Raw genomic sequence first — 27176 nt, forward strand, 5'->3', positions numbered from 1 at the left:
CAGCACACGGGGGATTTATCCTCTCGCTCATAGACAAGAGAAACCATCACATGGACCAGAAATGGCAGAGGTCGGCAGCTCTCCTTGCAGAGACCAGGCTGCACAAGTGAGCCAGCACCTTCCTCTGGTGGGAACAGGCAAGGCTGGGGGGGGAGAGGCACCAAAACCCTGAGCAGCCACAGGCTGAGGGCTTGTAGAGATGCCTGCTGCAGGGAAGGACTCACGTGGGAGCAGTGTGTGGGAGCTGATCTAGCTGGGCACCTGCAGGCTGCTCTCGGGGCGGTGCACTAGCAGCGTGTCCACCAGCCTGGTTCGGACCTCAAGGATTTGGGCATTTTCACTGATGTGACCCTGACTCAAAACACCCAGAAAGCAGTGAAAACCAAGCCTCTGGAAACTGGGAGAATGTTTGTTTTCTTTCTTTCTTTTTTTTTTTTTTTTTCAACCCCCTTGCTCCTATAAAGAATATTTGGAAGCGACTTAAACTCATTGAGGCTGTTACAAGCATGCCAACACCAAAGACAGAGAGAGACGTTGTCCCCAGGGGTTTTTGTCAGACATGGAGCTTTCTCCTTTATTTCTGCAGTATGTGTTGCACACGTGAAGGGCCTGGTTTACATCAGCGCAGTCGTGTCCTGTCTGAGGAGATGGAATTCCTCTTGCTTTGCTGATCGAGACAAACACGATAAAAAGAGTTCATGCAGAACACACCTCGAAGCGAGGGACAGCAGGGGCAGGAGCTGTGCCCCCTCCCCAGCACCCCTGGGGGGGACACCAGCAGGGCTGTGGGGAGAAGGATGGGGACACCCAGCCGGGAGGGAACGGGGAGTAGCTCCGCTCGTGTCGGGTTTTACCACGTGTGCGATATCTGAACGAGGCCCTCGAAGTGAGGAGGAGAAGGGGAGAGAACAGGGTGAAGGAATCGGGGCTGGGGAGGGGGCAGCGGGAGGAAGGGACCCTCGGTTCCTCCACCCTGTCGTGGTCCCAGGGACCCCCGGGCACCTCGGATGTGAGCTGGTGCTGCAGCAGAGTTTGTTTAGGGCAGGCAAGAGGGGTGGGTATGTTAATATCCAGGTTCGGGAGGAGGAGGGATCGTGCCCGCATTTTGGGAAAGAGAAAGGAGGTGGAAGCTTTCACTGGAATGGAAGTGACCCAAGTGAATGCAAGATGCCTGCTCGGGGGGAAATAAAAAAAAAAAAAAAAGAATAAAGTCAGTGAGATTTCGGGGTGTGTGTTGGGGGCTTCTTCTGTCCTTTCACACTCACTCACTCAAGCCCCACAGTGCATTTCCTAGCAACTCTTCTATCCTTTCCTTTCCTCTCCTCTAACTCCTATCCTGTCCCAGTTTCTCCTTCCTGTCCTTCCTCACCACGCTACCCACTTACCCTCTGGTCATTTAAAACAAACAAAAAAAAACCAAACAGAATATAAAATAAATGCCATTTCAAGTATTCTGGAGCAACCAGCTTCCAGCCTCAGAAGTTTTGTCTGAGGTGTAAGGATTAAAAAGCAGTGAGCATCATTGCACAGGGATTAGCAGGAAAGTAATTTTCAGGGAGCAATGGGTGTGACCTTTCTCAGCCAGGCGTTGCAAGCATTTGGGGTAGGAAAGGCGGGGAGAAGCCGTTCCAAAAACCACTTGAACAGAGCAAACCATGCAAAGGAGCTGTCAGGTCTCGTTTCTCTGCTCTGCAGCTGCGTGGCACCGCTGGAGGGCTCTGGTCCTGCAAGGGGCCATCTGCTCCCCTCGGCGGGCTGCGCAGCACCTAACCTCTCGACTTTGTCCAAGGGCAAGGAAAATAATCTCAGTGAGATCACGGCAAGGTTAACCAGCTCTGGCTGTTCTGCAGCCCGGGTGCTGACGTGATTCATCTATCCGGGGGACAAATAAAAAGGACTGTCCTCAGCAAACTAATTCCCATTGCTGAAAAAAAAAAAAAAAAAAAGTACCTAAACCACCGATTTCGTTTTAGGGGAATTTAAAACAAACAAACAAACAGAACCGCCCAACACCTGTGGCACCTAATCAATCTTCTATTAGTAGGATGGGTTTTCTTTTTATTTTTTAATTTGAAAGGTGGCTGGAGGGGTACTCTAATGGAATAGAAAGCCTCTCTGCCCCTCCACCTGTAGCTGGCCCAGGGCTACAGCAGCTCGAAATAGGTCCTGTTGCTGGATTTTGCTAACCAGCCGGAGCAGGGCTGAGCTGATAAAGGGCCTGGGGGGGGTAAAGTGCCACCACAAGGGAACTGGGGGGTCTGGGGTGGTCTCGGGCAGGTGGTGGCACTGGCGCTGCTCCGAGTGAGAGCTGTGCATCCCACCCGAGGCAGGGCTGAAGATGGGGCAGAGAGGCTGGGGAAGAGCTTAGCTTGTCACCGCTCCTGGTGGCTGGGGGCTCTCCGTTCCAGGAAGACCCCTGAGACCCCCAGCTTGGGACCTTCCACCAGGACTTAAGAGCTGTACAAGCACTGGGGAGAGCGGGGCAGCTGGTAAAACAGAGCGAGGGGAAGGGGTGGGTGCTACCCAAGCATGCATGCTTCCCAGGAGAAGCAGAGCAGCCAGCTCTGCAGAGGCAAAGGGAAGGGTGGTGGCAGAGAGGGAACGAGGAGGTGGCAGCGGAGGATGGGGTTACGTTGTTAAGGCCTGCAGAGCTTTCAAGGCGATTAGGTGATTTGGAAAAAAAAGTCCGTGTTTCCTCTAGTAAAAGGCTATTCCCTTCTGCACCTTCCCTCTCCCTGGCAGAGATTAGAGCAGCAAGGTTAATATAGTAGCAGGTACATCCATGAAAATCCGCAGCTGAGTCTTCACTCCAAGTGCTGCCAGCTCTTCCCTAAATCTTCAGGAATCAAGGTGCCTCGTTGGAGGTGGCTCCATTGCCTTTGTTGACGTAAAAGGGGCGGTAATGTGACTGCAATGGAGAATTTGGGGCATGTGAGTTTGACCTACCTTCTTTTTTTCTGACCGCCTACACTTCACCCGACCATATGCATCTTAACACACTCCTATCTTAACACCTTCAGCCTTCCGTCTTGCAGAGAGCACCACCTCACCTCGCTGCTGGAGCGATCAAATGCAAATGGTGTTGCTCTTTGATTTGCACATATGCTTTGCATAGACTTCATTCCTAAGCCAAATGAGTCTGTGCATGATATAAAATCTCAGACTGTGACTCACGGTTTGATGAGAGGTTTCTGGGAGAAGAGGAATGTCACCTCTAATTTTATGCTTCTGACAGTGTCTTTTAATTGCTCGCTAACCTGAGAGCTCAGGGGAGTTTTCACACTTAACGCCGTGCACAGTTATGTGAGGGATGGACCGGCTTGCACGGTGTTTGTTTGTGCTCCCTGGTTGGAGAGCCAGAATTCTTGTGCATGGAAATTCTCACACAATGGTGTATTGTTTATTTGCACCTCCACGTGTTGCAGGGCCCTGTATAAATGTTTGTGTAAACAGAAGCATAAGCGGAGGAGGCAAAGGGCAGAGCCTAGAGGAATTGCCATTTTCCTGTCTCTCCAGCTCTATTTACCACAGTCCCTAGTTGTCTCTCTTCTCATCAGGACCTACCCCAGGAATTTCATGCTTATCTGCACCATTACAAATAAGCAACACGTGGCAGAGGTGTGTTGTACAGCCTAGTGTTGGCTGGGGATGATTGCAGAGCACAAAAAAAAACATTTACTGGCTAACAGTGCTTGTTGTTTGCACTGTTCAAGGTGAAATCTCTAGCCTGGATCCACCAATACTGGGGCAATCAACCGATTCCTCCTGTCGTCTTTGTTGTCCCCTGCATTGCAGTGCTTTAAACTCGAGGATTAACCCTTGTTGCTCCTCCTGGAAGCAACTCAGAAACGTGCTGCCTTGGACACTGCCCTTGAGGAGCCCCAAAATGTCCTGAAGCATCCGTGAAAATGAGGATATGCTTCCACCAGGGGTAGACAAGGCAGTCAGGAAGCACCTCGGTTTTGCAGCATCTGATCTGTCTTAGGTTTGATCTCCTTCCTGGATCTCACGTGCAGAAGGTGTCTATGTCTGGGTGCAGCGCACCAGTTAATGTCGGGCACGGCAGGAGCTTGGAGACACAGGCAGAGCAACTCCAACCCACCCTGCAGCTCAGTGCTCACTCCCCATACCTCCTGCTCAACGCTCCACTTTGGTGAAATTCTTTTCATTTTATGGTTTCAATTTCCAATCTAATTAAGAGATGGAAGGGAGGTGGGGGCTTCATTTTAAAGAACTCCCTGTGGGCTAAAAAGACATTCCTCCTTATACAGCGCAGTCCTTTGTAAAAAATCATATTTACAGACCTTTTAGAGTGTGTATTACTTAAATACATGTTTAAGACTATTTTTAAAGCTAGATTATTGGCCCAATAGACCATAAAAGCTCCTGCAGAGCTCCTGCAGCCCGGAGTGTATATTTCTATTTTGGGACTTTTTAATGCTTGTATTTATCAACTCAGTTGTTAGGTTCAGGGATATCTGGTGAATAGAGGCTATAAAAATAAAATAGCCACTACAAGTGTATGCATGAGAGAGACAAAAAGGCCGGTGACGTTGTGGAGAAGTTAGCCAGGCTTTCTCTGGGGGCGTTAAGGCAAGTTTGGGTCGTGTTCACAGAGCACAGCACGCTCACTGCCAGGCAGCGTGGAGATTTTTGCTAGGGAGACCATACTCACAGCCACCAGAGCCCAATGGTAATAGAAACTTGTCTTTCCTGACCAGATTTCCCTTAGGGAGGACAGGCTTATGTCTAAAATCACAGGGTGGGGTCTCCATCTGGGCACACACATCACGAAGCAGTGGATCATTTACAAAGGTGGCGAGCAAACACAAGACGGAGAAGATGCTGCAACAAACTGCTGTTCCTAGGAGACATGCTTTGCTGTCACACACTCAAAGACTCACGGCTGGATTTTCTGAACATGCTCCAGTCTGCCCAGGAACATCCCTGTCGCTGGCATTCATCTGCTGGAGGGGCCTTTTAAATTTAGCAGACATATAGCTGCAGTCCTTGAGCAGCCACTTGCTAACTGCTGTGTATTTCCTCTGTTTTCTTCCTTCAGCGTGAGAATGCCATCGATTCTTGACCCTCTCCTTCTTACGGGTCCTACTTCCAGGGAGCAGTAAATAATCTTTCACAAATGTATAACTAGAATTCAAAAAATAGATCTCAGCTGTGGAGATGGGAGCAAAATCTTGATCATCTTAATTCAGATCATGCAAGATCTTAATGCATCACGGTGCAAAGGGATGTTACGAACAAGTGGATGAACTTATGTGGTTGTGCATTGATTATTTGTTAACTGTGTACATGTAAGAATGTAGGACCTAAAATACTACCGTCTTCTGGCCCTAGAAGTGTACTGTTACATGTTTTGTGGTAGCAGTGGAAAATGAGTGATTTATAAATGTTCTGGCGATTTATCATCACTGTCTGACCTCTCATCTTTGATATTGTCAGCTCGCTGTGGGATGTAATTAGTATGATCCTTTTATATGGTTATCTGCGGCGTTACACAATTTGTGTTTTCGAGATGTCGCAGACCACTAAGAGTACACAACATCCACGCAGGGAGGAGAAGTTCTACAGATCCCAACATGCCTGCTGTAATATTTGTAGAGCTTTTGGAAGCCGGGATCAAATTCTAGACCAGGGCAAAATCCTTTCAAAATGTCATTTTGAGGTATTGATTATTCCTACAACCCAGAGCTGTGGTGGCAAGGGGATTAATCTGTATCCCTCTCTGGATGCAGTTAACCACAGGAAAAATAGCAGAAGCTGCTGACCTGAAGCTTCTACTTTCCCATTTCCAAAGGACCCCAGCCCTGGTCCCTGGAGCCTCAGGTATCCTGAGGACAGATATTTCTCTTGCTGAAGCTGTGCACATGCTTTCACACCAAGCGTATGTTTCTTACCAATACAGACTGCTTGGAGGATTTCCACGTCTGTGGCGTCACCTTTGCAGACTGATGTCTCACTATTGAGGGATAAGCTGTGACAACAGAAAAGAGCCTGTTACAGGTCAGTCCCTGACACCATCCCCGTCTCCCCTCGCAAGCATCAAGGCAAGCAGCAGGACTGGACGTGCCACGTAATTAGTATTGCACTGCTTAACATGGAAATGCAGCCGTTTCTGGGGTAGGACACAACAGCCATCGGACAGGTGCCTGTTCCACCGCCCAGCCAGTTGGGAGAAGGGAGTGAAGAAGGTCTGTCTAATTAAAATGTCTGAGGAATGCAGGGAGGTGGAATGCAATCAGTCCAATTAAATTTAGGCCAAGTCCTGAACTAAGCATTCTGACTGCTGCGAAGAACACTATGGGCTATTTAATTAGTGCAAAGAGCCGCGGCCTGGGTTTCATGTCAGAAATTAATGACAGTACCTCTGGCAGTGTGATAAGCCCTAACCCCCTCCTCCTGCACCAGCTCAGCTCTGATTCAGGACTGATAGCAGCCCTGCTGCATCACAACCCGCTGCAGCACTGCCGGGTGATGGGCTTTGGGCTTTCCCCACCACCTCCCAGCCGCAAATTAATCGGGCCTGACTCTGCTTGGCAGGTGCTGATGCTCTTGGGCTCAACCTTTGTTGCCCTTGAACTAGTTGGCAGTGTGAAAAGAGGATTAGGAGGCAGTGGATGGGGGCCTCTGGTTCAGATGAAGGGGAATTGGCAGCAAGCACATAGTTTTTTTAAAGGTTGTGCTCCATGGCTGTTATTATTTTAGGATAATAGCTGTTTTCTAACACTGATGAAGCTAGGGGGTAAAGGAAATTAATCTCATCTCCTAGTATCCCTCTCTCCCTGGTTTCCGTGAGTCTAAAATCATCTAAATTCTCATCTCTATGCCTTACAAACAAAATTAAAAACCCCTCCAACTATTCCCTAGATATAACCACACTTTAGTAAAGTCCTTTTGCCCTGGTTCAGGGCTGTGAGGTGTTCATCTGAACATGGGCACGTATCTGAGACTGACAGCCCGGGCAGGAGAGGTGGGCCAGCTGCAGGACTGCTCCAGGCCCCCTCGCGGGAGCAAGGACAGGGTGAAATGCCTTATCACCTAAACAAGGAGCAGGAGGAAGGAGGGGAAAAACCAAATGCCTAGTACCGGTCTTAGTGAAGAGGCTCCCATCAGACTGTTTGCTGAAGTCACCGGGCGGATTCTGTCCCACCGAGGAGAACTGAAAAGGCAGCTTAGTGCCATTGCCTACTGGAAGATAGAAGAGGTTGCGTTATTCCACGGTGCTGCGTGCTGCACTGGGGAAGCCTAAGCACTTCAAAACACACCCTGTAAAACTACCTCCAGCCAGCCTGGGGGGAAATGGGAACCGGTAGCTTTGTCCCTGTTCTTTTCCTTAAGAAAAAGCAGATGAGAGTGGTGGGGTCCCGGTGTACATGGTGTGTGTGTGTGTGTGAAAAGGTCCCAGTGCTCTGGGCAGGGAGGGAAAAGCCTTTCTCTCGTGAGACCCAGAGTGCAGGTGTGACCGAAGAGCTTCCTTGCAGGGAAATTGCATCTCCAGAAACTGGGATAGCGAGGCCAAACTACACGGCTGCCAAAGCTCCCTTGCCTCCGAGCACTTGAGCCTTATTCAAAGCCCAGTGAAATTAAAGCAAGGCTTCCTCTCCTGGCCAACTTGGGGTCAGGCCCTGGCTGCCAAAATGAATCTGAGAGCAGAGGCGATGAGAGGGAGAGAGCCCTGCCTGTGGCACGGAGAGCAGGGAGGGCTCAGCTGTGGCCGTGAGTCACGAGAGCTGCCCCGGCTCGGGCCGAGTGGCCACGGATGCTCGTGGGCTGCCAGCGAATGAAGGCAGGCAGGACCCTGAGCGTGAACGAGCAGAGTAAGAAAAGACAGGAGAGAAAAAGGAAGGTGGGGAGCTGGGCAGAGAAGGCACGACTCGCTGCTGCTGCTCCGCACCACGCTACCACTGAACATCCCCTCCCCATCGTGCTGATGCTGTGCAGGCTGTGAACAGGGGGCAGGCCACATCTCTGAGAGCTTATGAGCTACGTGAAAGGTGTATGTGAGAGGGAGAAGAGCAGCCTTGTGCTTCTTAAACTGCCTGGGGGGAACCGCAGTCAGCTCCTGCTCCTGCCCCCAGCTCCGCAGCTTGTCTCAGACAAGTTGGTGTCGGCATTCCTGTCGCAGCTGGTTAGGTATCTCAGGGTCTTTACAAACTGTTTTCCGTCTTCTTTCCACTGCTCAAACAATGAGGACCAGAGCTACCCGCCCCTCCTACACGGGGCAGTGCCTAGGGCAGCGGGACCTGGGCGTTGGGTGTGCGCAGGCAGCGCTGCTGACCCCAGATGGCTTTGTGGGACAGTGACAGGACAGCTGAGAGGGGAAGCAGAGGTCGGTTAGACAGCTGGAAAGCTGTGGCACGGGGGGTTAGATCCTTTCAAACTGAAGGCGGAATTACCCGTACCAAGTGTTTCCTCAGTCGCTTGGAAGGAGGAAAATTCCCATGATCGTGGGTTGAAACTGGCTGTAAAACAAGAGCATCCAGTTCAGCAGTTGGCTCCTGATGAGCTGGCTCCAAGGCCCGTGCCTGGCGTTGCTCTATGAAACAGTCCCCACCATTTTGGAAGCAGCCCCAAAGCAGAAGCCCGGGTTCAGGGAGGAAAGCCTGAGCTTTTCTCTGCGTTCTAGCGCTGCTGAACAGACTTTGCACCACTCACAGAACGAAATTCTCAGTGCTGCAGAGCTGTCTTTAGCCACATTAAATTGCCAACTTCGGTTTGCCTACTCGACGTGACTATTTCGCAAAGAGACCTGCAGGCAGAGGCTTGGATTTAGAGCACGAGAGGCACCAGCAGAGGAACGTTTCTTGCTCACGTGCACGGCGTCTCGGGCAGCGAGACAGGCATGTGCTGCAGGGGTTCACGAGGGCTGCGCGCCGTGATGCAGCCTAGTGCTGCCGTACCCCTCTTGTGAGACATCAGACTCCCAGAGGAGCAAAAAACGTGATGAATGCTGTGAGCTGTTTTGCTGCCATCCTGTGGTCTGCGTTTCTAGTTCAGCAGCGTTTCTGTTTAAGCAGTTACCTCTCCCTTTCTGTGCACCGAGTCCCTTCTGCCTATTCAAAGACCTGCAAAGGCACGAGATGATCTTTCCAACCGTCCTCTGGCTTTGGCCAAAATGTTTGCAATGTCAGGAGAAGAAAGCTCACCAGAAGAGGACAGAAAGGAGTGTCGAGCAGTTTGTTCCCCAAATTGTAGGCAGTATTTGAAGCCCTTTATGTCTCCCCTCTGCCTCATTGTGTCACCCCTGCAGATGGGTGCTCTGTGATACCGTCTTTAACGACAAGAGCAGCGGAAGGCTCCTTAAATTTAAGCAGGGCGTAAAGACCTACAGGGTCAAGCAGTTTCTTAGTGTGGGCCACTGCAATTAGCACCGAGCTCTGCTTGGGTAGCATTCCTCAGTGCAGCAAGCAGGCGTGCTGCTGTGGCCTACGGCAGGACTTGTACTGATCCAACCCAGCAAGCAAAAGGGTGTGTTAGAAAACCATCACGAGATATTCAAGGATTCTGTGCACATTATGCAATACAAAGGGTGGAGGGGGCCCTCTTTTTTTTTTTTTTTTTCCCCCTTCAATTTTATGGAATTCCTTAGAAAAGATGCAATCAAAAGCATTTCTGGACTTCCACATGACACACTGCTGGAGGACAGAAAGCCCTAGAGGGTTAAATGATTATGGCTGTAGTGCATTATTCATCAGATAATCCTTTGCTAGCCAGCATACAAGCTTAAGTGGGTCATGTCTCCTGTTTTGCCTACTGACTCATTCTGTTGCCAAAGTCCCCATCAGTGTGGTTGCAGCAGCTGGTTCCTTTCTATCACAGTTTTCCCATAAGGGATCATTTTTGCACCCTCACCCTGGTGGAGAACCCAGCCCTGCTCAGTCCCCATTTCAGCAGGGAGGGACTTTGTGTGCAATCACATGCTTCGTTTTTTGGGTGAAGTAACTTGGTCGGTAACAAATAGAGAACAAGCAGCTCTGGGAAGCAAAACGTGTCTGCTCTCAGGACGATGTAGGTGTGTGGGTGGAACAAGTGCTCCCCCAGCATTTGTATATTCAAAAGCCCATTGCAGGAAGCGATGGGTCACGGAGCTCCTAGCCAGTGTGCAGCGCTCGCGCACCTCTGCAGCTGACTGCATCCAGCAAGTGGCTTCACTGGCTCTGGTAACAACACAAAATAATAAACCCCATATCCAGCAGTCCTTGGTGATTCAATCATCCCTTAAGGCTGAAGATGCTGTAGGATGCGGGGCTCGGACTGGTCTCCCCCAGCATCGGCAGCTCTGCTCAGCAGAAGCTGGGGCAGGCAGCAGCTGTAACCATCCAGGCAGAGTCTGGAGATGGGTTCCCTCATAACCAAACCCTCCACATGCAAAATGGCCTTGGCAGCCTCTGAGGCAGACGTTGTGGGCCAGCAGGGCGCAGTCCTTGCTAACTGAACTGGGATCTGCTCCCTGTCCCCATGGCGCCAGGCAGGGCTGCCCGCAAGCTGCCAGCCGTGGGCTGCTAACAGAGGAGAAGGGCAGAGGGAAAATGCAGACAAAGGGCTCAGTGTTGGGATCGGGGCTGTCCCCACGAAACCCTATGGCTGCCACAGGCTATATCATGTGCCACGTGTGCTTTCAGGGGGGTGCCACCACTAACTGCAGGCATTTCGGTTCGCCCTGCCACGATCTGGTTGTTCAGAGCAGCAGCCGCAGACACCTGGCAAACCCAGGTAGGGCCTCGCTCGCCAGGAACCGGGGGAAATTTGGTCGCTGATTTCGTGCTGTGCTTTCTGCTCTGTTGTTAACCTGGGCAGCCTGCTCTTACCTGGGCAGCCTGCTCTAAGGAACCTGCTTTGGCAGGGGGGTTGGACCCGATGATCTTTCGAGGTCCCTTCCAACCCCTTCAATTCTGTGATTCTGTTAATACAGGCGCTGCTTTGCCTAGGGCTGTATCACTCTGTGCTTCTCACTCTGGAGGTCCTGATGCTAATTTGGAAGTAGACAGCTGCCATTTTACAACTGAATGTGTTGAAAACAGGCATTTGCTCATCCAGGAGCATTCAAACAACAGTGGGGCCATAAGCAAATCTCAAGGGCTCTTGTTGTCAGTGTAAGAACTCAGAAAAGAACCCCAACCTGCTGCTTTTTTAAGGCACATTACTCACTTCTTGCATCCTTCCCCTGCCAGGAAAAAAAAAATAAAAACGTTTTCTGGTGAAAGTAAAACCCGAACTCAGATCAAGCCTGGTGTAGCTTTCCCATTTAATAGCACACAGGGGTAAGCTTCTGGTGGAGGTTAACGCTTACTTCGTCCTGATAACGCGTGTTAAAACTCCCCTATCTTCACAACCTTCCCTCTTGAAGGAGTTCAGTTGCTCCAGCTCTCCTCCATGGAGCTAAGAGCCTTTGCTGCCTTGTTTGAGATGGAAAGGCAAAAACTGCTCAAAGCTTTGTAAGCTGGAGGGAAGACCTGGCATAAACAAACGCAGGGGGACCAATCTCAGTCCAGTCCGGAGGGACTGCATTGAAATAAGTGAAGGAAAGTAAATTTGGGGAAAAATCACTAATGAAATTCCTTTCCTATGCTGAGCATGGAAGAAAGCCGGTCACCATTGGGCTGCCTTACCTTTGGGAGACAGGAACATGGAAAATCTCTTCAAGTTGTCGGGCTGGTTCCACTCGTAGTTGTTCATCATGAACCGGTGGTCGCCTGCGGGAGCAGAGCAGGAGCTGAGTGGCCTTGTGAGGGACAGGAGGAGGGGAAGGGGACAACAGGCTGGAACTGCCTCCTTGGGCACGCAGGGAGAGGTGGTGGTGCCCTTTGAAAACCAATTGCTCTACCCTTGTAATTCTATCCTTGTAACTCTGCCCTAGGACTTTCTGGCTGCAAGGTCGAGTGGCCCCAGAATGAGCTGGGATAAAATGAGCCCAAAATTCTGGGATGAAAGACGTTTAGCACAGCTGAAGCGTGAGGAGCTGAGGAACAGCCCTTCCGCAGAGATACGCTATCTGCTGAGCATCCACAGGGACACTCCAGGGTTGAGGCGTTTTCCGACCAAAGGACTGCTCCGTGGCTAAAATTGGATCCCACTTCAAAGGCGCTGGTTTGGGTTTGGCTGCTTTCGTGTGCTCAGCCTGTGCACGGAGCTGGCTCTCAACCAGCCCGTCTGGAACTGCAAGTAGTGCAAGGCTCGAGAAAATCGGAGTGCTGGGAGGGCTCAGTGGGTTGGGTTGTCCGATTTTTAAAGATGCTAAACCTGGGCTGCAAACAGCTCCAGCTTCCTGGGCTTTTGGACAAGGATGTTTGGTTCGAGCTTCATTCAAAGTGAACGAATCCTACCCTTTTGCCTTTTGCATTTACACAGCCTGGTTTTGGTTTTCTGAGAATGATCCGCAAGAAATGATGCTCTATCAGTTCACTTGCTCAGAAAAAATAAATAAATAAATACATATACACACACACATATATATATATTAAAGCCTTAAGTCTTCTATAAACCTATTGTTCTCTGGAAGTTCTCTGTAAATTTGGTTCCCACATTTAGATAGTTCCATTGTTTGAATCTTAAGTCACTGCACAAACTTTTATGTTATTTCTGCAATTTATTTCTGTGTTATTTAAACTCCCTGGATGCTCTCTGATTATTTGCCTCCTTGCCACACTACTAAGTAGGTACCTGTTATGACAACTAAAAGAAAGTGGATTCCCTTTGGAGTCTGCTATTAAGCAGGTTTCATTCCATTAATATAATATTTCTTCCTGGGAAATTTTTTACACTAGAAGATCAAGCTGGTTGCAAATGAATTTGTTGCAGTGACTCAGGGGGAGTCTGAGTTAATTAAATCCATTAAGTAATTGTGGAGTTATTTCCTTACAGTCACTAGATGCAGAGTGCTGTCCTCTTTCAAGTGTAACTGTGGTTTGAAAAACGGAGAGCTGCAAAGTTTTGGAGCTACACCTTAAATAACATTTCCCAGCTGAGTGGATGCCACTGTTCTTCTCATTAGGCAGACTCCAAGCTGTGTCCATTAAATCCCCCATAAAGTTTCTGAAAGCGCCCAGGTTTCTGGCAGTGGTTAAGTGTTGCCCTGCTCAGAAGTGCTTTGGCACTTGATTCCCACGGATTTCAAGTGCCGTTGAGGATTTCAGCATCAGTAACATGGAGGGGAACCTAATTAAAAGTGATCAACTGATCAGGAGGTAGCCAGCCTTTATCTAGAGCTGCTGGAACTGAACATATGCACGCTCTTGGGTTGTACAAATGGCCAAGTAAAGTGTATTTGCTTCAGGATTAGCAAAAGTCTTTGACTGCAACGTGCTGTTGCCCCACTCATCTAAACTTCAGAAGTGCTGTGTGTAGTTAGGGGGTTTGGAAATTCTGCAAAAGTCCCAGTGAACAAAGGAGAAGAAAGAAGAATGTACAAAAATGATTTTTGGATCATTTTCTTCCATCTACGTGTATTAAGTTAAGGCCAAATTTCTCAGCAAACCTTAGCACATAAAGTGTTAAGAATCTGACCACGCATGCTGCAGTAGTAAATGTTGGAAGAGAAGTGATGTTCAGTTTCTGCTCCTGCTTAAGGGTATGGGCCTGTAAAAAGCTGGCTCTAGCTAAGCAACCTCAGCACTTTGAATGGGATTCCTGACTTTTCTCAAACATTGGTCCTCTGGACCAAAAATATCTTGTCAATCTAATTAATGTCTAATGGAAAATGTTGGTGTTAGATAAATGTTAATGAGCTGTTTGCAGTGCAGGCTCCTTGGGGCCAGGGACTCGCTCTTTCTCTCCATACCGTAGGAAGGCAGCACGCTGTTGCCTGATGAATACCTGTGATTTTCATTACGCTTTCACATGTACTCTGGGCCATGTCACCTTCATTCCTACTGCTATAAATTGTGAATGTCAGACAGGCTGGTTCACAGAACTCAGGCTCTGAAAAATGTTGTTTGTTCTCCAGTAATGGGTCCTATGTTGTTCTGACCTGTGTGCATCTATTTCATAGTGGTTTTTTTTTTTCTTTTTTTTTTTTCTTTTCCTTTTCCTCGGTTATTTCTTCCCCTCCTCATTTATTGTACTATCTCATAATGTGCGTCTGCCTTTTCTGGAAGTTGGAGAGATTTGCATGACCGTTGCCCAGGAAAAATGTGCTGTATTAATTGCTGTATTAATAGGAGAGGAAAGTTTAATGAGTGCTGTGAATCTGAATGAAATAACAGTGATCTCACAGGTTTGCAGCAGAGTTCCTCGGCTGCTTGTGCAGTATAAAATGGACTTGAAGGCTATTCTTGCATCTTTTTGAGTCACATCTGGACAGCAGGGTGCAATTTACCCTCAAGTTACCTATCCAGCTTCTTGACCTTTATTGCTCTGCTATCTGAGGTTCCACAATTATTAATAGACTATATCCTCATAGCAGCCCGGTGAGATAAGGCTTTATTTCCATCCCTATTATTCTTAGTGCAAGAGGTCATTTAATGGGGTTAAGTAACTTGCCCAAGGTTACAAAGGCCATTTGTGGGACAGCTGGGAAGTGAACTGTGGTTGTGGGGTCCTGGTCTGGTGCTCTGTCCTTCTATCCTATGTGGGAGCTTTGTGCCACACAAGTCCTCTCTGCAGAGCTAACTGGAAGAGGCAGAACTAACTGGAAGAGACAGAAAGAAAGTGGGTTCAAAGACTCAGAAAATTCCTTGCAGTGTTGTGGTATTGACCCTGCCCTCTCTATTTACATAAGAAAGATTACTCAGCCCTAAACACTGATGAGATGCAGGAACCGTTGGGCACCCTGTGTTTGTAGGAAGCAAAGCTCTGCCCAGTGGGACCTGCAGAGCCGTGATCAGAGAGCTCTGCCTCTTCAATGCCTGGCTTAACCAAATTGGAGACCTTTTTACCTGGAAAAACTGTTACGAGACTTTCAGTGACAGGTGCTTGTGGGACATTTCATGTTTCAGGCTGAAAGTTTCTGTTGTAAGATGCTATGTGATAGCAGCACAGCAAACATGCTAACCAAGGCAGATGAATAGCCTTAATTACAGGATTTTGGAATTGCCATGCTGGATAAATTCATGCCATGGTGGAGGCATTCATATTTCTGCCAGCAAAACTCAAAGCACTTCTTCTTAGTTTTTTTTTAATTTATATATATATATATATATATATATATATATAAAATCAATCCTGCCTTCTGTATTTATATAGTGGGCTACTGCATTGCCTTGATATTGGTTGGGATCCTTTGGTCCCCTACACATGAGACGCTTTAACTCCCTGGCGGGATAGCTGGCTCCATCTCTACCTATGGCTCTGCCTGGGGAGGGATGGGGCAGTCTCAGATACTTTGGATGCTTTACCGTTCTCCATGTGGTTCCTCTCGATGAAGTTGCGGCCCAGGTCTGCCTTGCAGATCTTCTCCACGTGCCTCATGCAGACGTTGAGGAGGTCATCTCTGAGCAGCCCCATCGATGGGCTCATGCTCTCCCCTTCGAGCAGCACGCTGTATGTCGGGAGGGATGGAGGGGGGACGTAATTCCGCATCAAAGCCCCAAACTCCTGCCAAAAATAAGGGAAGAGGTGTTACTGAGGAATACAAGGTATGGAGAGGCTAGATCCTGGGACTGGCTCCAAATAATATGAAGTGCAAAGGAGAATAGTGAAGACTGGGGGTGGAGCAGTTAAATGCTTTGACTCTCAGCTTTAGCCACAAAAAAAATATAAATAAATAAAAGGAAAAAGACAAAGAAATATGAGAAGAAATATGAGGCGTTGGCATGCCTCTAAGTTCATTCCTCACCTACCAGAGCAGACATGCTTGAAATGTCAGGGCCAGTTCCTGACATCCGTGGGCACTGAACTGGAGAAGACTAATGCTTCTTACACCAAATGGGGCTTTGTCTTTGGGACAAATCCCGCCCTCATGGGAAAAGGAAAGGCAAATGAGATCTTTCTGACCTGGAGGAAGAGCACGGAGTCACTGATCTGGTGGATCTGCTCCCTGTTCTCCTTGTCCTCCCGCAGCAGCTTCGCCCTCTCTTCCAGCTCATCCACAATCTCCTTCACGTTCTCTGATGCAATCTTTTCCCTCTGGTCCAGGGCAGCCTTCACTTCATCCCTCTGCCTCTCCAGGTCACGGATCAGCTCTTTGAAATGCTGGTCTACTGTGGCTTTCTCGTTGGTGGTGTAGTTCTGCAGGGGGAAGGGGCGGAGAAGGAGGCAGCAGAAGAGACATGGGAGAGGGCAAGAGAAATGAGACATGAAACTTCCCAGGGAGTCACTTGCTAACGGGGGGATGCAAAGGGGGACGTGTCCTGGCATTCTCAGCACTGAGACAGTGAATATGTAGACTCTGGGTATGCAAGACTTACACCAGAAAGCAGTGCTGAAATAAGCAATATTAATTCTTGCAATAATTGCGTATATATATAATCTGCAGTGCATGCTGTCCTCGTCATTATAAGAGTGTATCTCTTCAATTCATGAACTGCACTCTTAGGTGTAAAAAAATATGTGTATATATGTATGTTTATATGTAAAAAACAACTGTTCAACCTTCTAAATCATGGCTCTGGCTCCTCAAGGATTTAAGGATGAAATTTCCTTCCATTCCAATGGATGAAAAGCGCCAAAGCACTTTATACAAACCTGATCTCCACGTCCCTCTGAAACATTCCTCGGAGTGACTGTGGATGTAACTATATTCAGAGCTAAAATTTCTAGGTCATATTTCCCATAATAATAATAGTAGTAGTAATAATAATAATAATAAAGCAGACGAAAAGCAGAACTGGCAAGCCAGTGTGTGTGCACCACATAAAAGGGAGAAGAACGGCTTTGCCTATTAATATTATGCAAATTCTCTGGGGTGTCTCCAAATAGTGTTTTCACTGCTCTATTCAGTTAGGGTGTAAATGAAAAAGAAAAACACCATTACTATATTCTAAGCCTTCGTGTGGTTGAAAGGATTATAAAGAAGCCCTCCGTCAGTACGGAAATGAGCTATTCCATTATAAACAAGACAAATGCTGGTGTAACTGCATCATTTTTTGTTGCCTTATCTCTGCCTGGGCAACCTGGAGCCCTTCTGGAGTTTATTTTTGTAGGTGAACTAGCGGGAAAGAAGCAGCACACCTTTGTTTCCAAATCAGCCTGGCTCCTGGTGATGGGAGAGGTGTGGGAACCCAAGCAGGGATGTGTCCCGGGTCACTTTGTAAGGAGGCTGTGCTGCCGCCTCTTGGTCTCCTGCAGGGTGTGTTGCAGGATGAGCTCAGCAGGAGCTGTTGTTTCCAAGACTTGGCATGAGTGAGTTTGGGAGAGTGACGAGGTAGGGACTAGGTGAGGAAAGGAGTAAGAGCTGGGTATGTCAGAGAAATTGAGGAAAGGAAGAGCAGAGAGAGGGGAGAAGAAAGCAAAGAGATGGGAGAAATGGCGACATGAACCTAATATCCCATACGCACCTTGATGCGGTCCCTCTCCTTCTGCCACTTGTCCATTTCATCTTCTACCTCGATGATCTTCAGCTGCAGTTGCTCTTTCTGCAGTGAAAGCTCAGCCTGCGAGAAGAAGGGAGTGTCATGAGCGGGGGCAGAGGGTGGCCTGCTTCTAAGGGGTGCTGTGCTTCCGCTGAGCACCCGGCCCTGAGCAGCAGCAGCTGGGAGGTGTGGGTTCCTGGCACTGCTCGAAACGGAGACGAGGAGCTGACTGTGGACACCATCCCAGAGCTTCTGCCTGGGTCAAGAGATTCAGCGCCCTCAGCAAAGTCAGCAGCAGAAGCACCCACCAACCCGGCTACTGTCATGGTGCTGCTTTTAATCACGTTAGAGTCATTAGCTGGAGGGGGAAGAGGCCTGTTTCAAAATTCAGCTGTGTGTGCAGCGAAGGGCCCATCCCAGGGTGTGCCTCTGCAGCAATAACAGTTTTCATGTAATTACGGAATGACGTTTGACGAGTGTTGCAACAAGAGGACGATGCCTCCGGCAGGAATTCTGTTTAGACAGGATTGTGGATTAATTTGCTCTGAATTGAGAGCTTTCATGTTATGATGAAGCTGGGGAATGCTTGGAAAAAAAATATATATATATATATAAAAAAACACAAAAGGAAGGGGGGAAGAGGCGTAGTCAACCATGCTTGGCTTAGATCAGCAACTTCACTGGGGTTCATTTGCATTTTGTTTTGCACTGCCTTCCCAGGGAAGCACGGCCCAGACATGGGAGAGGGTTCGTGGAGCTGGAGCCCAGGACGGCCGTGCCCTGGTGCAGGATGCTGCCGTGCACCTCCGGATCAGCCCCCGGCTGCCGAGCTCAGCCTCGCGCCGTTACCTCCGGCAGCCCTTCCCTCCATCGCTGCTTTTCACCACCTCCCTGCCCGGCAGATCATGACAGAGCCTTTGTTTATGCGTCTTGAGATCTTTCTGTGTTTCATGTGTGGTTGGTTGGTCGCAGCACGAGTGTAACTACGGGCAATCTGCCTGTGGTGCGCTTATCCCCGGAGCTCTTGAGGAACTGTGTGTTCCACAACGGAGCTGTGGTGTATCAGAAAGTCTCTGAAAACCCACGGTACCTGTGAGATCCTTCGGTAAATGGCTGCGTTACCCAAAAGCACTTATATTAGGCCAAAAGTTAAGGCAGGGGAGATGAGAGGTGGATAAACCCAGCGGCTAACACGGTGGTGTCTCTCTGCTGTTAAAGCACAAGGCGTAGTTCTCACTGCTTTGCCACCGATCCAGGAACATAATACGACATGAAAACCCAGGTCTCCTCTCCTGATCATGTTTGCCCTCAGGGGTGGGAGTTAAAAAGTTTTCAGTCCTTCATTCAAGGAGTAGAAAGGAGCATCATGCCGCGAGGAACAGGCAATGCAGTGTCAGCCAGCCCAGGCCAGGGAAATCAGCCCATCAAGGCTCTTGTCTTGGTGCCAATCACCCCGGTGTCTGAACATCCTCTTGAGCTTGAATCAAGCACAGCTGCAGCTGAGAGCCATTCTCTCTAGCTGTTCCAATTTAGAAAATCTCTATTTATAGAGGGAAAACAATTTGATGGTGGTTTTATTGCCCTATAAAAGAGCAGAAAGGGCAAACAAAAAGGGTAAATGTACTCAAAGGTATCTCAGTGCCAGGAGAGCTGCATCCTTACACTGTCATTGTAGTTGTCCTTCTTTGTGGAGAGTTAGGAGACCACACAACTTGACAGCCTACAATAGCCAACTGCATGCAGCCATGAGCTCATATTCTACAGGGATTTGGGGCAGACATGGAAGGGTTTCATCGTACAGGTTCATAAGAGAGCCATATGGGTATCGAGATAAGAAAATTTGCTCTACTACTTATCAAGAAAGTAATGGCATGAGCGTGACCCTGTACTCTTCACATTTTCAAGACAGTGACTTGAAGGAATGCAAGCTTGTGTTCATTCTCATGTCACTGCAGCAAGACAAAAAGATGTGCAAGCATCTCTGCATGGCAGGGAAATGCAATGAGATAAAAGCACTTCAGATCCAGATATCCATCCCACTCCAGTAACCAATCTGAGATCTTACAATGCGACTTCTTCCCTTGAGCCACAGAGCTACATCCAGATTACATTCATTGTTTGCAAAGTAAAAAGAAGTCTCCTGAGCAGTGGGAGGATTTGTTCCCCTCCTCATCCCTAACTCTCAGGATGTTCTCATAACAAAAAATGTGAGTGAAATCAAATAGAGAGGGACTGAAGTTTTCTTTTGAGAAGGGCAGACATTTCACAGCCACATCGACATTCCTAATCACAACGAATTTGAAAGGAAAGGTCACTGGAAAATTTTCCAGATGCTGGCTGTAAGGTGGTGATAGCAATATTATACTTTTACGGTACTTTTTAATTAAGACGGGTCTCAAAGGAATTTTGCAAACTATTACTTGCTCAAAAGTGGTAGCTAACTCTTAACAGCTTGTTGGAGTTATAATATCCCTTCACCCAGAAAGGTAGTTTGGGTGCCTCTGGGATGGGATGTAACAACTATTTAAGATCAGCCCCACACTACAATTTAAAGTAAGAATTATGATTTGCAAATGGAAATTACAGAGATAGTTCCAATAGCCAGAATGCAAATCTCACAGTCATCCAAGTTCAGCTTGGGTTAAAACACCCATAATGAGGGCAAAAGGAAATACTAGTACAGATACCAGGCAAGGCAGGGGAGATGAAGGGAGGCTCTCCATTGAATGATGGTCGAAACACAAGAACTACTCTTACCAAAATTACAAAAACAGAAGAGGTCCAGGGAGACTATGGACTAGTACAGGAACTGGTGGCATGAGCACAAGGAGGCAGATTTGGTAAGGAGAGACAACCTAAGGCATTCAGCAATGTTGATTTCATAATGATTTTAGGCCCTGTTTGATCTAAGGCTGGATGACAGATTGATTTAGCTATCCACATGTATCCTGTGGTACATTTACAGTAGGGTCTTCTCAGCTTCATCCCCCATAAAGAAACTTCTCTTCTGGCTTCCTTCATATCTCTCAGATTTTCTAGGGTCAATAGTCCCCAATCCCCCCCTACACCTCCCCACCCCACTGCCAAATCCATTGTGTGAGACTCAGGTTTAGAAGTTCCTAGTGAAATATTATATAGGAGCTGCACCCATCTTTGGAGGGGTCACTACAGTGCAGAAATAAAAATAGCAGAGAAAAAGATCTAGAAAATACATGTTAAGACCATTAGTTTTGACTATAGCAAGCTGAGAAATGCTGGCACTGAGAGACTTTGAGCTAAGAGAGGATCCTCTGCTACAGCCTAAATTAATTAGGAGAGTCATGAGGCCTAAGTGAAAGTTCAGAATGTACACCTAAACATCCACAGCTGAACCCAGCCCTTGCGCTAAAGGACCTGGAGATGTGAGATTATGACTCTTGCATCATGATGCAACTCATTTTTGCAAGGCAGCACTACAAGCATCATCATGTCTTAATGCTCTGGGAACCCAGTCCCTGAATCAGGAAACACCCCTGTGTCACCAGCCTGGGAGAGCTATGGTAATTACCCGACAGCAACAGCCAAATGCAATAATGAAGCTAGGGAAGAAGTGTTTAAACTAGTTATCCCAGTACAGGGCTTATATTGGAAATGACATGGCTGAGAACTTAGTAAATGGCTTGTTTGAGGTGATTTCTGCTGGTTTTGCCATAGGTTTCTCAGTCTAAGCTTGGGTTAAGCAGAGGCAGGTGACGGTGGGCTACGACTTCTGCAGACTCTGCAGCACCCTACAAAAATGCCACTGGTAAGCATCATATTTGAGACTGTAAAAGACACAGTTCGAAGGAGGTGGAGGATTCCTTACCTACAGGCTTGTGGATTTTCCCTGTGTTCTGCCCCCACTGTAGAGGCACTAATGCAGAATGCAGACAACTGGGCAAAGCTACCGTAAATCACATTTTTCAGCAGGTCTACTCGCCCAGGCCAGGCAGAACGGTGCACAGGTAGCTGCACTGCTGTGGGAAGAGCATTTATTTTCAGCTGTGTCCGCAGAGCAGCCACAGCTGGTGTAGATAAGGTCTCGTGGCCACACCATGCCCTAGTGGGAAATCGTTCCCATCGGTGGGAAAGGTCAAAAATCCTTCCACACATCAGCACGCTCCCGTTTGCTCTGTACTCAGCCTGAACAATGCTGAGAAGGCCCAGATGGAAACCCCTCTGCACCATCTCTGTGTATGGTTGCCTTCAAAGCCTCCCTCAGCCGGTGAAAGCTCCCCTTTAACAAGTTGGCTCCCCTTTTACAAGTGGCTCCGTTGCACCCAGGAACACCCAGCTCCCGTTCCTGCCCAGCGGTTCTCTGCTGCCTCTTCAAACCTGCTGCGCAGTGTGAACTTTTCTTTAAAGGTAAAGAATTAAAGGAAAAAAAAATAATCAAAGTGGTTTTCGCTAGATCTGACCTGACACGCTGAGTAGCGAGGCTGGCGATGGATAGTAACGCCAGGTTATTTGCAGCCCTGTGGCTGGCAGGCATACGTGGAGTTGTCTCCTTCTGAGAACAGGCCTGTAAAACAGGTTTTGAATGAAGGATCCCCTTCCAAAATGAAGGATGCTGTCTGAGAGGGGGGGCTCCAGTTCTGCTGGTAAATCAAGCTGGCCAGAGGGGTTTATCTGAGTGTACAAGCTGCTGTTGACAATTCTCACTTCTCAGTAGAGTGTGGTTATTACCCAGCCTCAAGGATTTTTATTTTTTTTTTCGTGGTTGTTTCTTGTGCTGATTCTGGGGGTCATTACTCTTTAAATCTGTAGCTGGAAATAAATGCAAAGTGGATCTGGGGAAGGCACTGAAGTCTTTCTGGGTAAAATAACAAATACCACTGGATAGAAAAGCAGAAAATACATCTCCATCCTCTGTGCCCAGTTGTCTCTGTCTGACCCTTTGTGCCTTTCTCTCTTATCCCCTCAGCACCACGCCAGGAAGGGCAGGAGAGGCTCTCACCCTCTGGTGGGGGGTGCTGCTGTGCTCCCCCTCTGCAGACAGAGATCCGAGGCTTTGCACTGCCTGCCTAAATGCCCTAACCAGCGGGTGACTGCATGCTGGCTTGTTTGCATTCCTCTCCTCTTAAGCTGTGCTGTCTGTCTGCATTGTGGGGCAAACCCAACAGTGCAATGCAGTAGTATTTATATGTCTTTCCTACAGGCTTGTAGCAGGGATAAATTCATGAAAGACACTGTAATATACATTAATTCAGCAATATGGAAGGAATAGGAGCACAATATAACATATTACATGACACTTCTGCAACCAAATTGCCAAGCACCCAGGCTAACTGTCAGGTTTAAAAGCATCACAGCATGGAAATCCCCCAGTCCTGCAGGAATCCCCTCCTGGTGTGGCATCACAGTATGGCCAGGGACTGGGAGATCCTTGCAGATAGACCAGGTGCTCCTTGACAGCCAACACTGAGAAGAAGGATAGAGCTCTATTCTGGCCACCAATCGAGTGGCACATCTAGCAAGTATAGAGACAGCAAAGCTCCCCTAGAGCTGCTTGAGTGCCAAGCTGTGCAAACGGAGCAGGGATGGGGTTGACCTGGTGTGGGGTTTGTGCTTTTTCTTTCCACAAAGGCAGCAGCACCAGGCACGCTTTGCCACTCTTCCAATTTGTGGTCGCGTTCTGGCTCAGCTGATTTGCAAGACTTGAAAAGGAATAGGTGGTGCACACAAGGGACTTGGAAATGCCCATTCCTCTTTGTGGTTCTTGCTGAGCTGTATTCTTCACCAAGGGTGAATACATCAGGGCTGGGAATAAACATTTGTAAGCAACAGCTATCCTGTGAATTGCTTTTGTCTGAGTGAATGCTCGTTCAGGTTACAACACGATCACAACTCCTTGCACATGTCTATGATTCATAGATAAAGCCCTAAATCCCCTAGGCTTAGCAGCAGCAGAATCAGCACAGGACAGGCGTGGACCTAGCGAGAGTAGCACAAATACTCCGAGAGAGAAATCAAACACCATTTAAATGTCAGTGAAGGTTCCTCTGCCCAGATCTGTTTCCCTGTTCACAAGCAAGGTGTTGTAGGTCCACCCAAACACAGGGAGAAGGCTCTGGCCAGCTTTGGTTCCTCAAGGGAGGAGCTGTTACCCTCTTCTCAAAGGAAAGGGCCAAGAGGAATTGGACAACCTTGCAGACACTAGGCACAGCTTTATGAAAGTAAGGCATACACTGTGGAGTATTTCAGAGCTGACATCAAAACACAAGAACAAGCAATCACAAAACAAACAGCAGGCTAGCAACCTCTGCAGGAATGTCTTGAAGAGAGGCTGTCTGAGACATGGAAGAAGCCTTGTGTGGTTTCAATAAGGCTACAAGGTGGAGATGGCAGTGCAAGAACAGACCAAAAGTTGTGCACAGGAAGACAGAGAAGAGCTCTTAAAAAGGTGCTCCTCCAGCCCAGCCTCATGAGTTAAATCTTCCTAGCACTGTAGAGTTAAATTTTTCCTCTGAGTTCAGGGTAGCTCCAGAATCTCCAAGAGCAGGTACTTGTATGTGCCTGTTCACCACATCAGAGCTCTTGCCTGGGCTGTGATTAAGACTGGGATTTAGCAGGTCTCAGTGCCCTTCCAGTTCCTGTCATGGGCTGCCTGTGTGACTCTAGGCAAATTGTTTTATGTTACCGTTTCATTGGGCTCCTTTCTGTAATCTCTTCTGTCCTGTCTGGAGAGATCAGAAGGTCTCCAGGCCAGGACATGCTTTTACTACAGATGCGTGCAGCACCGAATGTGGTGAGACCCTGATCTTTACGGAAGCTAGTGGAATAATCTTACATCCACCCAGAAAGCAAACAGCATGGGACTTTAGGCAAACAAAGGTGGGAGACTTCTCATTAGCTAGCACTGGTTCCCATACCAGTCCCATCCCTTTAGATGTCCATCTTCTGAACCTATTGTAGTAACACTTCAGGGAAAATTAAAATGCTCTGTGTTTGCACCAGGTTTTTTTCTTCATCTAAGCTTCAAAAGGCTCTTCCCGTAGGTGGGGCCCAACATCATTATCTCCATAACAGAAAAGACAAACAAGAAAGCAGGAGCTCGCTCCAAGAAGCTGAGATTGCAATTTTCTGCAGTAACTGCAAACCGGAGCTGCCACTGATCACACCGCCGAGCTCTGGGGGTCCTGAACCTGAGCAATGCCCACCTTGCTGGCTGGGGGCCACGCTACACAAACACTGTCAAAACCTCAGGCAGAGTTTTGGAAACTGGGTGGAAACCAGGTTCTCTAATCCACCTAACGACCTGCTGCACAGCCCCACGGCTATGCTGCTGGATCCAGTCTTAGGGGAATGACAGTCCCATTGCAGCAGAACCTATGCAACATCAGTTCTCCACCAAACTCTTCCCATCCACCACCCTTCCATCCCAGAATTACACTGAACCATGATTTTGGGAGACTGTAGGCTCGAGAACAAAAGCCGTGGTGTAACACTGAGACCCGTTGGAAAGGCCGATGGGAACACGCAATAAAAAGAGCATTACCTCTTTACCCGCTTTCTCAATCTCCACCGTCACCGTGCTGTGGTTCTTGTGCTCCTGGAACATGCAGAGGTAGCAGATGCACATCTGGTCTGTCTGACAGAACAGCTCCATGGTCTTCCCATGCACAGGGCATTTTCTTGCTTCAAAGTCCCTGATGGGGTCCAGGAGCTGGTGGTCCCGGAAAGCTGCTCCCTCCAGGTGGGGCTTGAGGTGCAGCTCGCAGAAGGAAGCCTGGCACACCAAGCAGGACTTCACGGCCTTTTGCTTGTTGTCGATGCAGGAATCGCACAGCACATCCTCCAGCTTCACCCTGGGCCGCGACCCGGCTGCTCTGTCGGGCACCTTGTTGAAGGTGGATCTTCTCAGGTCCCCGGTCTCCACCAGAGGCAGGGAGGACTTCTTCATGTCCCCCATCTGCCCGCCGGAGAACAGCGGCTTCCTCCCTTCCCCTTCGTTAGGCAGGAAGCTCTTTTTGGAATCCAAGGTGAAGAGGGACTTCCTGAGGTCGCCTTTATCTGCAAAGGAGAGGGGGGGTCTCCTCATGTCTCCTATCTGTCCGCTGCCGTACTGCATCTTCTTTGAGTCTGCCGAGTCCATGCTGAAGTAGGTCGATCTCTTCTCATCGGACGACTCCACAAACTGAATGATGGGCCTCTTCCAGTCACTCCCAGAGAAGAGGGAGCTCTTGATTTGCCCCGTCTCCAAAGTACTGCCAGTGCCCTTCATTGGCTCCTTCTCCCCTCCGCCAGGGTTCGTGGTCTTCTTCACTTCTTCATCTTTTTTGGGGGCGGACGGGCTCTTCACATCCTCTGGCTTGCCGGTGGTACCATTTGTCCTTGCTGCGCTCCCCGTTTCCATCGTCTAAACAGGGCGAATTGGTTGGCTTTGCTGCTCGGCCCCTTCTCCAGTTCCCGTCTCCCAGCCCTTTAGGAAGCGGCTCCGTCCGCGTGCCTGCCCGCGGTCGTCTCAGCAAGGAATGACGGTGGAATGCAGGGAAGTTTCTGCCCGAGTGACGCACCTGGAGCTCCTGCAAGGAGGAGGAGAAGGACGCCCGGATTATGCTAGGTAGAGGCAGGGAGAAAGAAAGGAAGAAACAGACGTTACCAGGGATCAGAAGCTACAGCTGTGCAGTTAATTATACAAGGCGGTCCACACCCAGGAACATTCTTGTCTAACCAGGTTTGGGAGGAAGGGCTGTTTATATACATAGAAATGCTTGGAAAAAAAAAAAAAAAAAGTCATTTTCATTAAGATGTAGCAACCAGTTCTACCGCTTGTTTCAAAAATAATTTTGCTCGTTGTTGCCAGGAGCTGAGGTTACCTCCTTGCAGAGATGGGCAGGGTCGGAGAGACCATGAGATGCCGAGGATGGGTTTGTTAACTGGGTCATACACATGCACAAAAATAATTATGGTTGTAATTAAAATGAACGCCTAGAATAAAGCATTCTTAAACGGGTTTCCCCCCAGGGCTTACCGTATTCACTGGGAGAGGGAGGGGAGACATGGATAATACTGGGTTTAAAAGACCCCTCTTACCTTTATTTTGATTTTGATGTTGGGTTTGTGCAAGGTCCATCCATCTGGACCTGGAAAGAGCCAACCCGTGTATTAGAGGAACATAGCAGACCCAAAATAAAACTCAACCAGAGTCCTGTTTTCCCACAGGCCATGTGATCCCCACTTAGGTGACTAATAGAATAACCCCCACTGCCTATTTCATTGCCTGCTCTCAGTAAAATACGGGTTCAAGTGTGTCTTCTGCAGCTCTTCCCATAAATGTCCACTGAACTGAGAGACAAATACCTGGAAAATGAAACGTTCTACAGCTAGATGGCCAAAATATTTCATGCAAGAAAAAAAGAAACGCAGAAGAGTTTTTAAAGTAAGTCTTTCTCTCTCCATTAGCTGTATTCCTGGAAAATGCTAAACTTCTTGCCCAAAACAAATATATTCAGATAAGGCAACTTAGGTGGTTTTACTTTTTTTCTTCTTTTGCCTTTCCCTTCATTTTTCACCTCTTTGACTGGCAAAAAGAGGGTACATTGGATGGGAGATACAGCAAAATCATTTCAAAGCTCATGAAATGTTCCTTTCATTAAAAAAAAAAAAAAGTCCACACCCCATAATGGTTCGTATTCAGCCAACCGGAATCACAGATTTCAGAAGAAAAAGGCTCTTTATCAGCACTGCTGA

At 48.3% G+C, this 27176-nt stretch overlaps 2 protein-coding genes across 11 annotated transcripts in view; one reads left to right on the top strand and one right to left on the bottom strand.

The window, feature by feature from the left end:
• OAF (out at first homolog) overlaps positions 1 to 27176 on the top strand; it is a 201174-nt gene that overhangs the window by 134815 nt on the left and 39183 nt on the right. The gene's annotated exons all lie outside the window — the stretch shown is intronic.
• TRIM29 (tripartite motif containing 29) lies at positions 548 to 26193 on the bottom strand. 10 transcript variants are annotated; one of them, XM_080567479.1, is made up of 10 exons: positions 26086 to 26193; positions 24982 to 26008; positions 17451 to 17546; positions 15949 to 16182; positions 15351 to 15549; positions 11628 to 11711; positions 8421 to 8480; positions 7105 to 7206; positions 5916 to 5992; positions 548 to 2908 (listed from the first exon to the last, which is right to left on the bottom strand). In XM_080567479.1, exons 2-10 carry the CDS (start codon positions 25837 to 25839, stop codon positions 2846 to 2848), a joined length of 1773 nt encoding a protein of 590 aa, XP_080423605.1. In that variant the 5' UTR covers positions 25840 to 26008; positions 26086 to 26193; the 3' UTR covers positions 548 to 2845. The 10 variants fall into 10 exon arrangements, with proteins under 10 accessions (XP_080423605.1, XP_080423606.1, XP_080423607.1 ...); XM_080567480.1 differs by having other exon boundaries at positions 26081 to 26140; XM_080567481.1 differs by having other exon boundaries at positions 7105 to 7203; positions 24982 to 26158.

Source organism: Anser brachyrhynchus (assembly GCF_964034855.1).
Source record: "Anser brachyrhynchus genome assembly, chromosome: 25".
NCBI classification, from domain to species: Eukaryota; Metazoa; Chordata; class Aves; order Anseriformes; family Anatidae; genus Anser; species Anser brachyrhynchus.

Coding starts and splice junctions, on each gene's coding strand:
- TRIM29 (XM_080567479.1), bottom strand. CDS start 25,839: ATGGAAACGGGGAGCGCAGCAAGGACAAATGGTACCACCGGCAAGCCA. Junction 16,183..17,450: donor AGGAGAGGGACCGCATCAAG/GTGCGTATGGGA, acceptor TTCCCCCTGCAG/AACTACACCACCAACGAGAA. Junction 5,993..7,104: donor GAGCCTCTTCACTAAGACCG/GTACTAGGCATT, acceptor CTGTTGTCACAG/CTTATCCCTCAATAGTGAGA.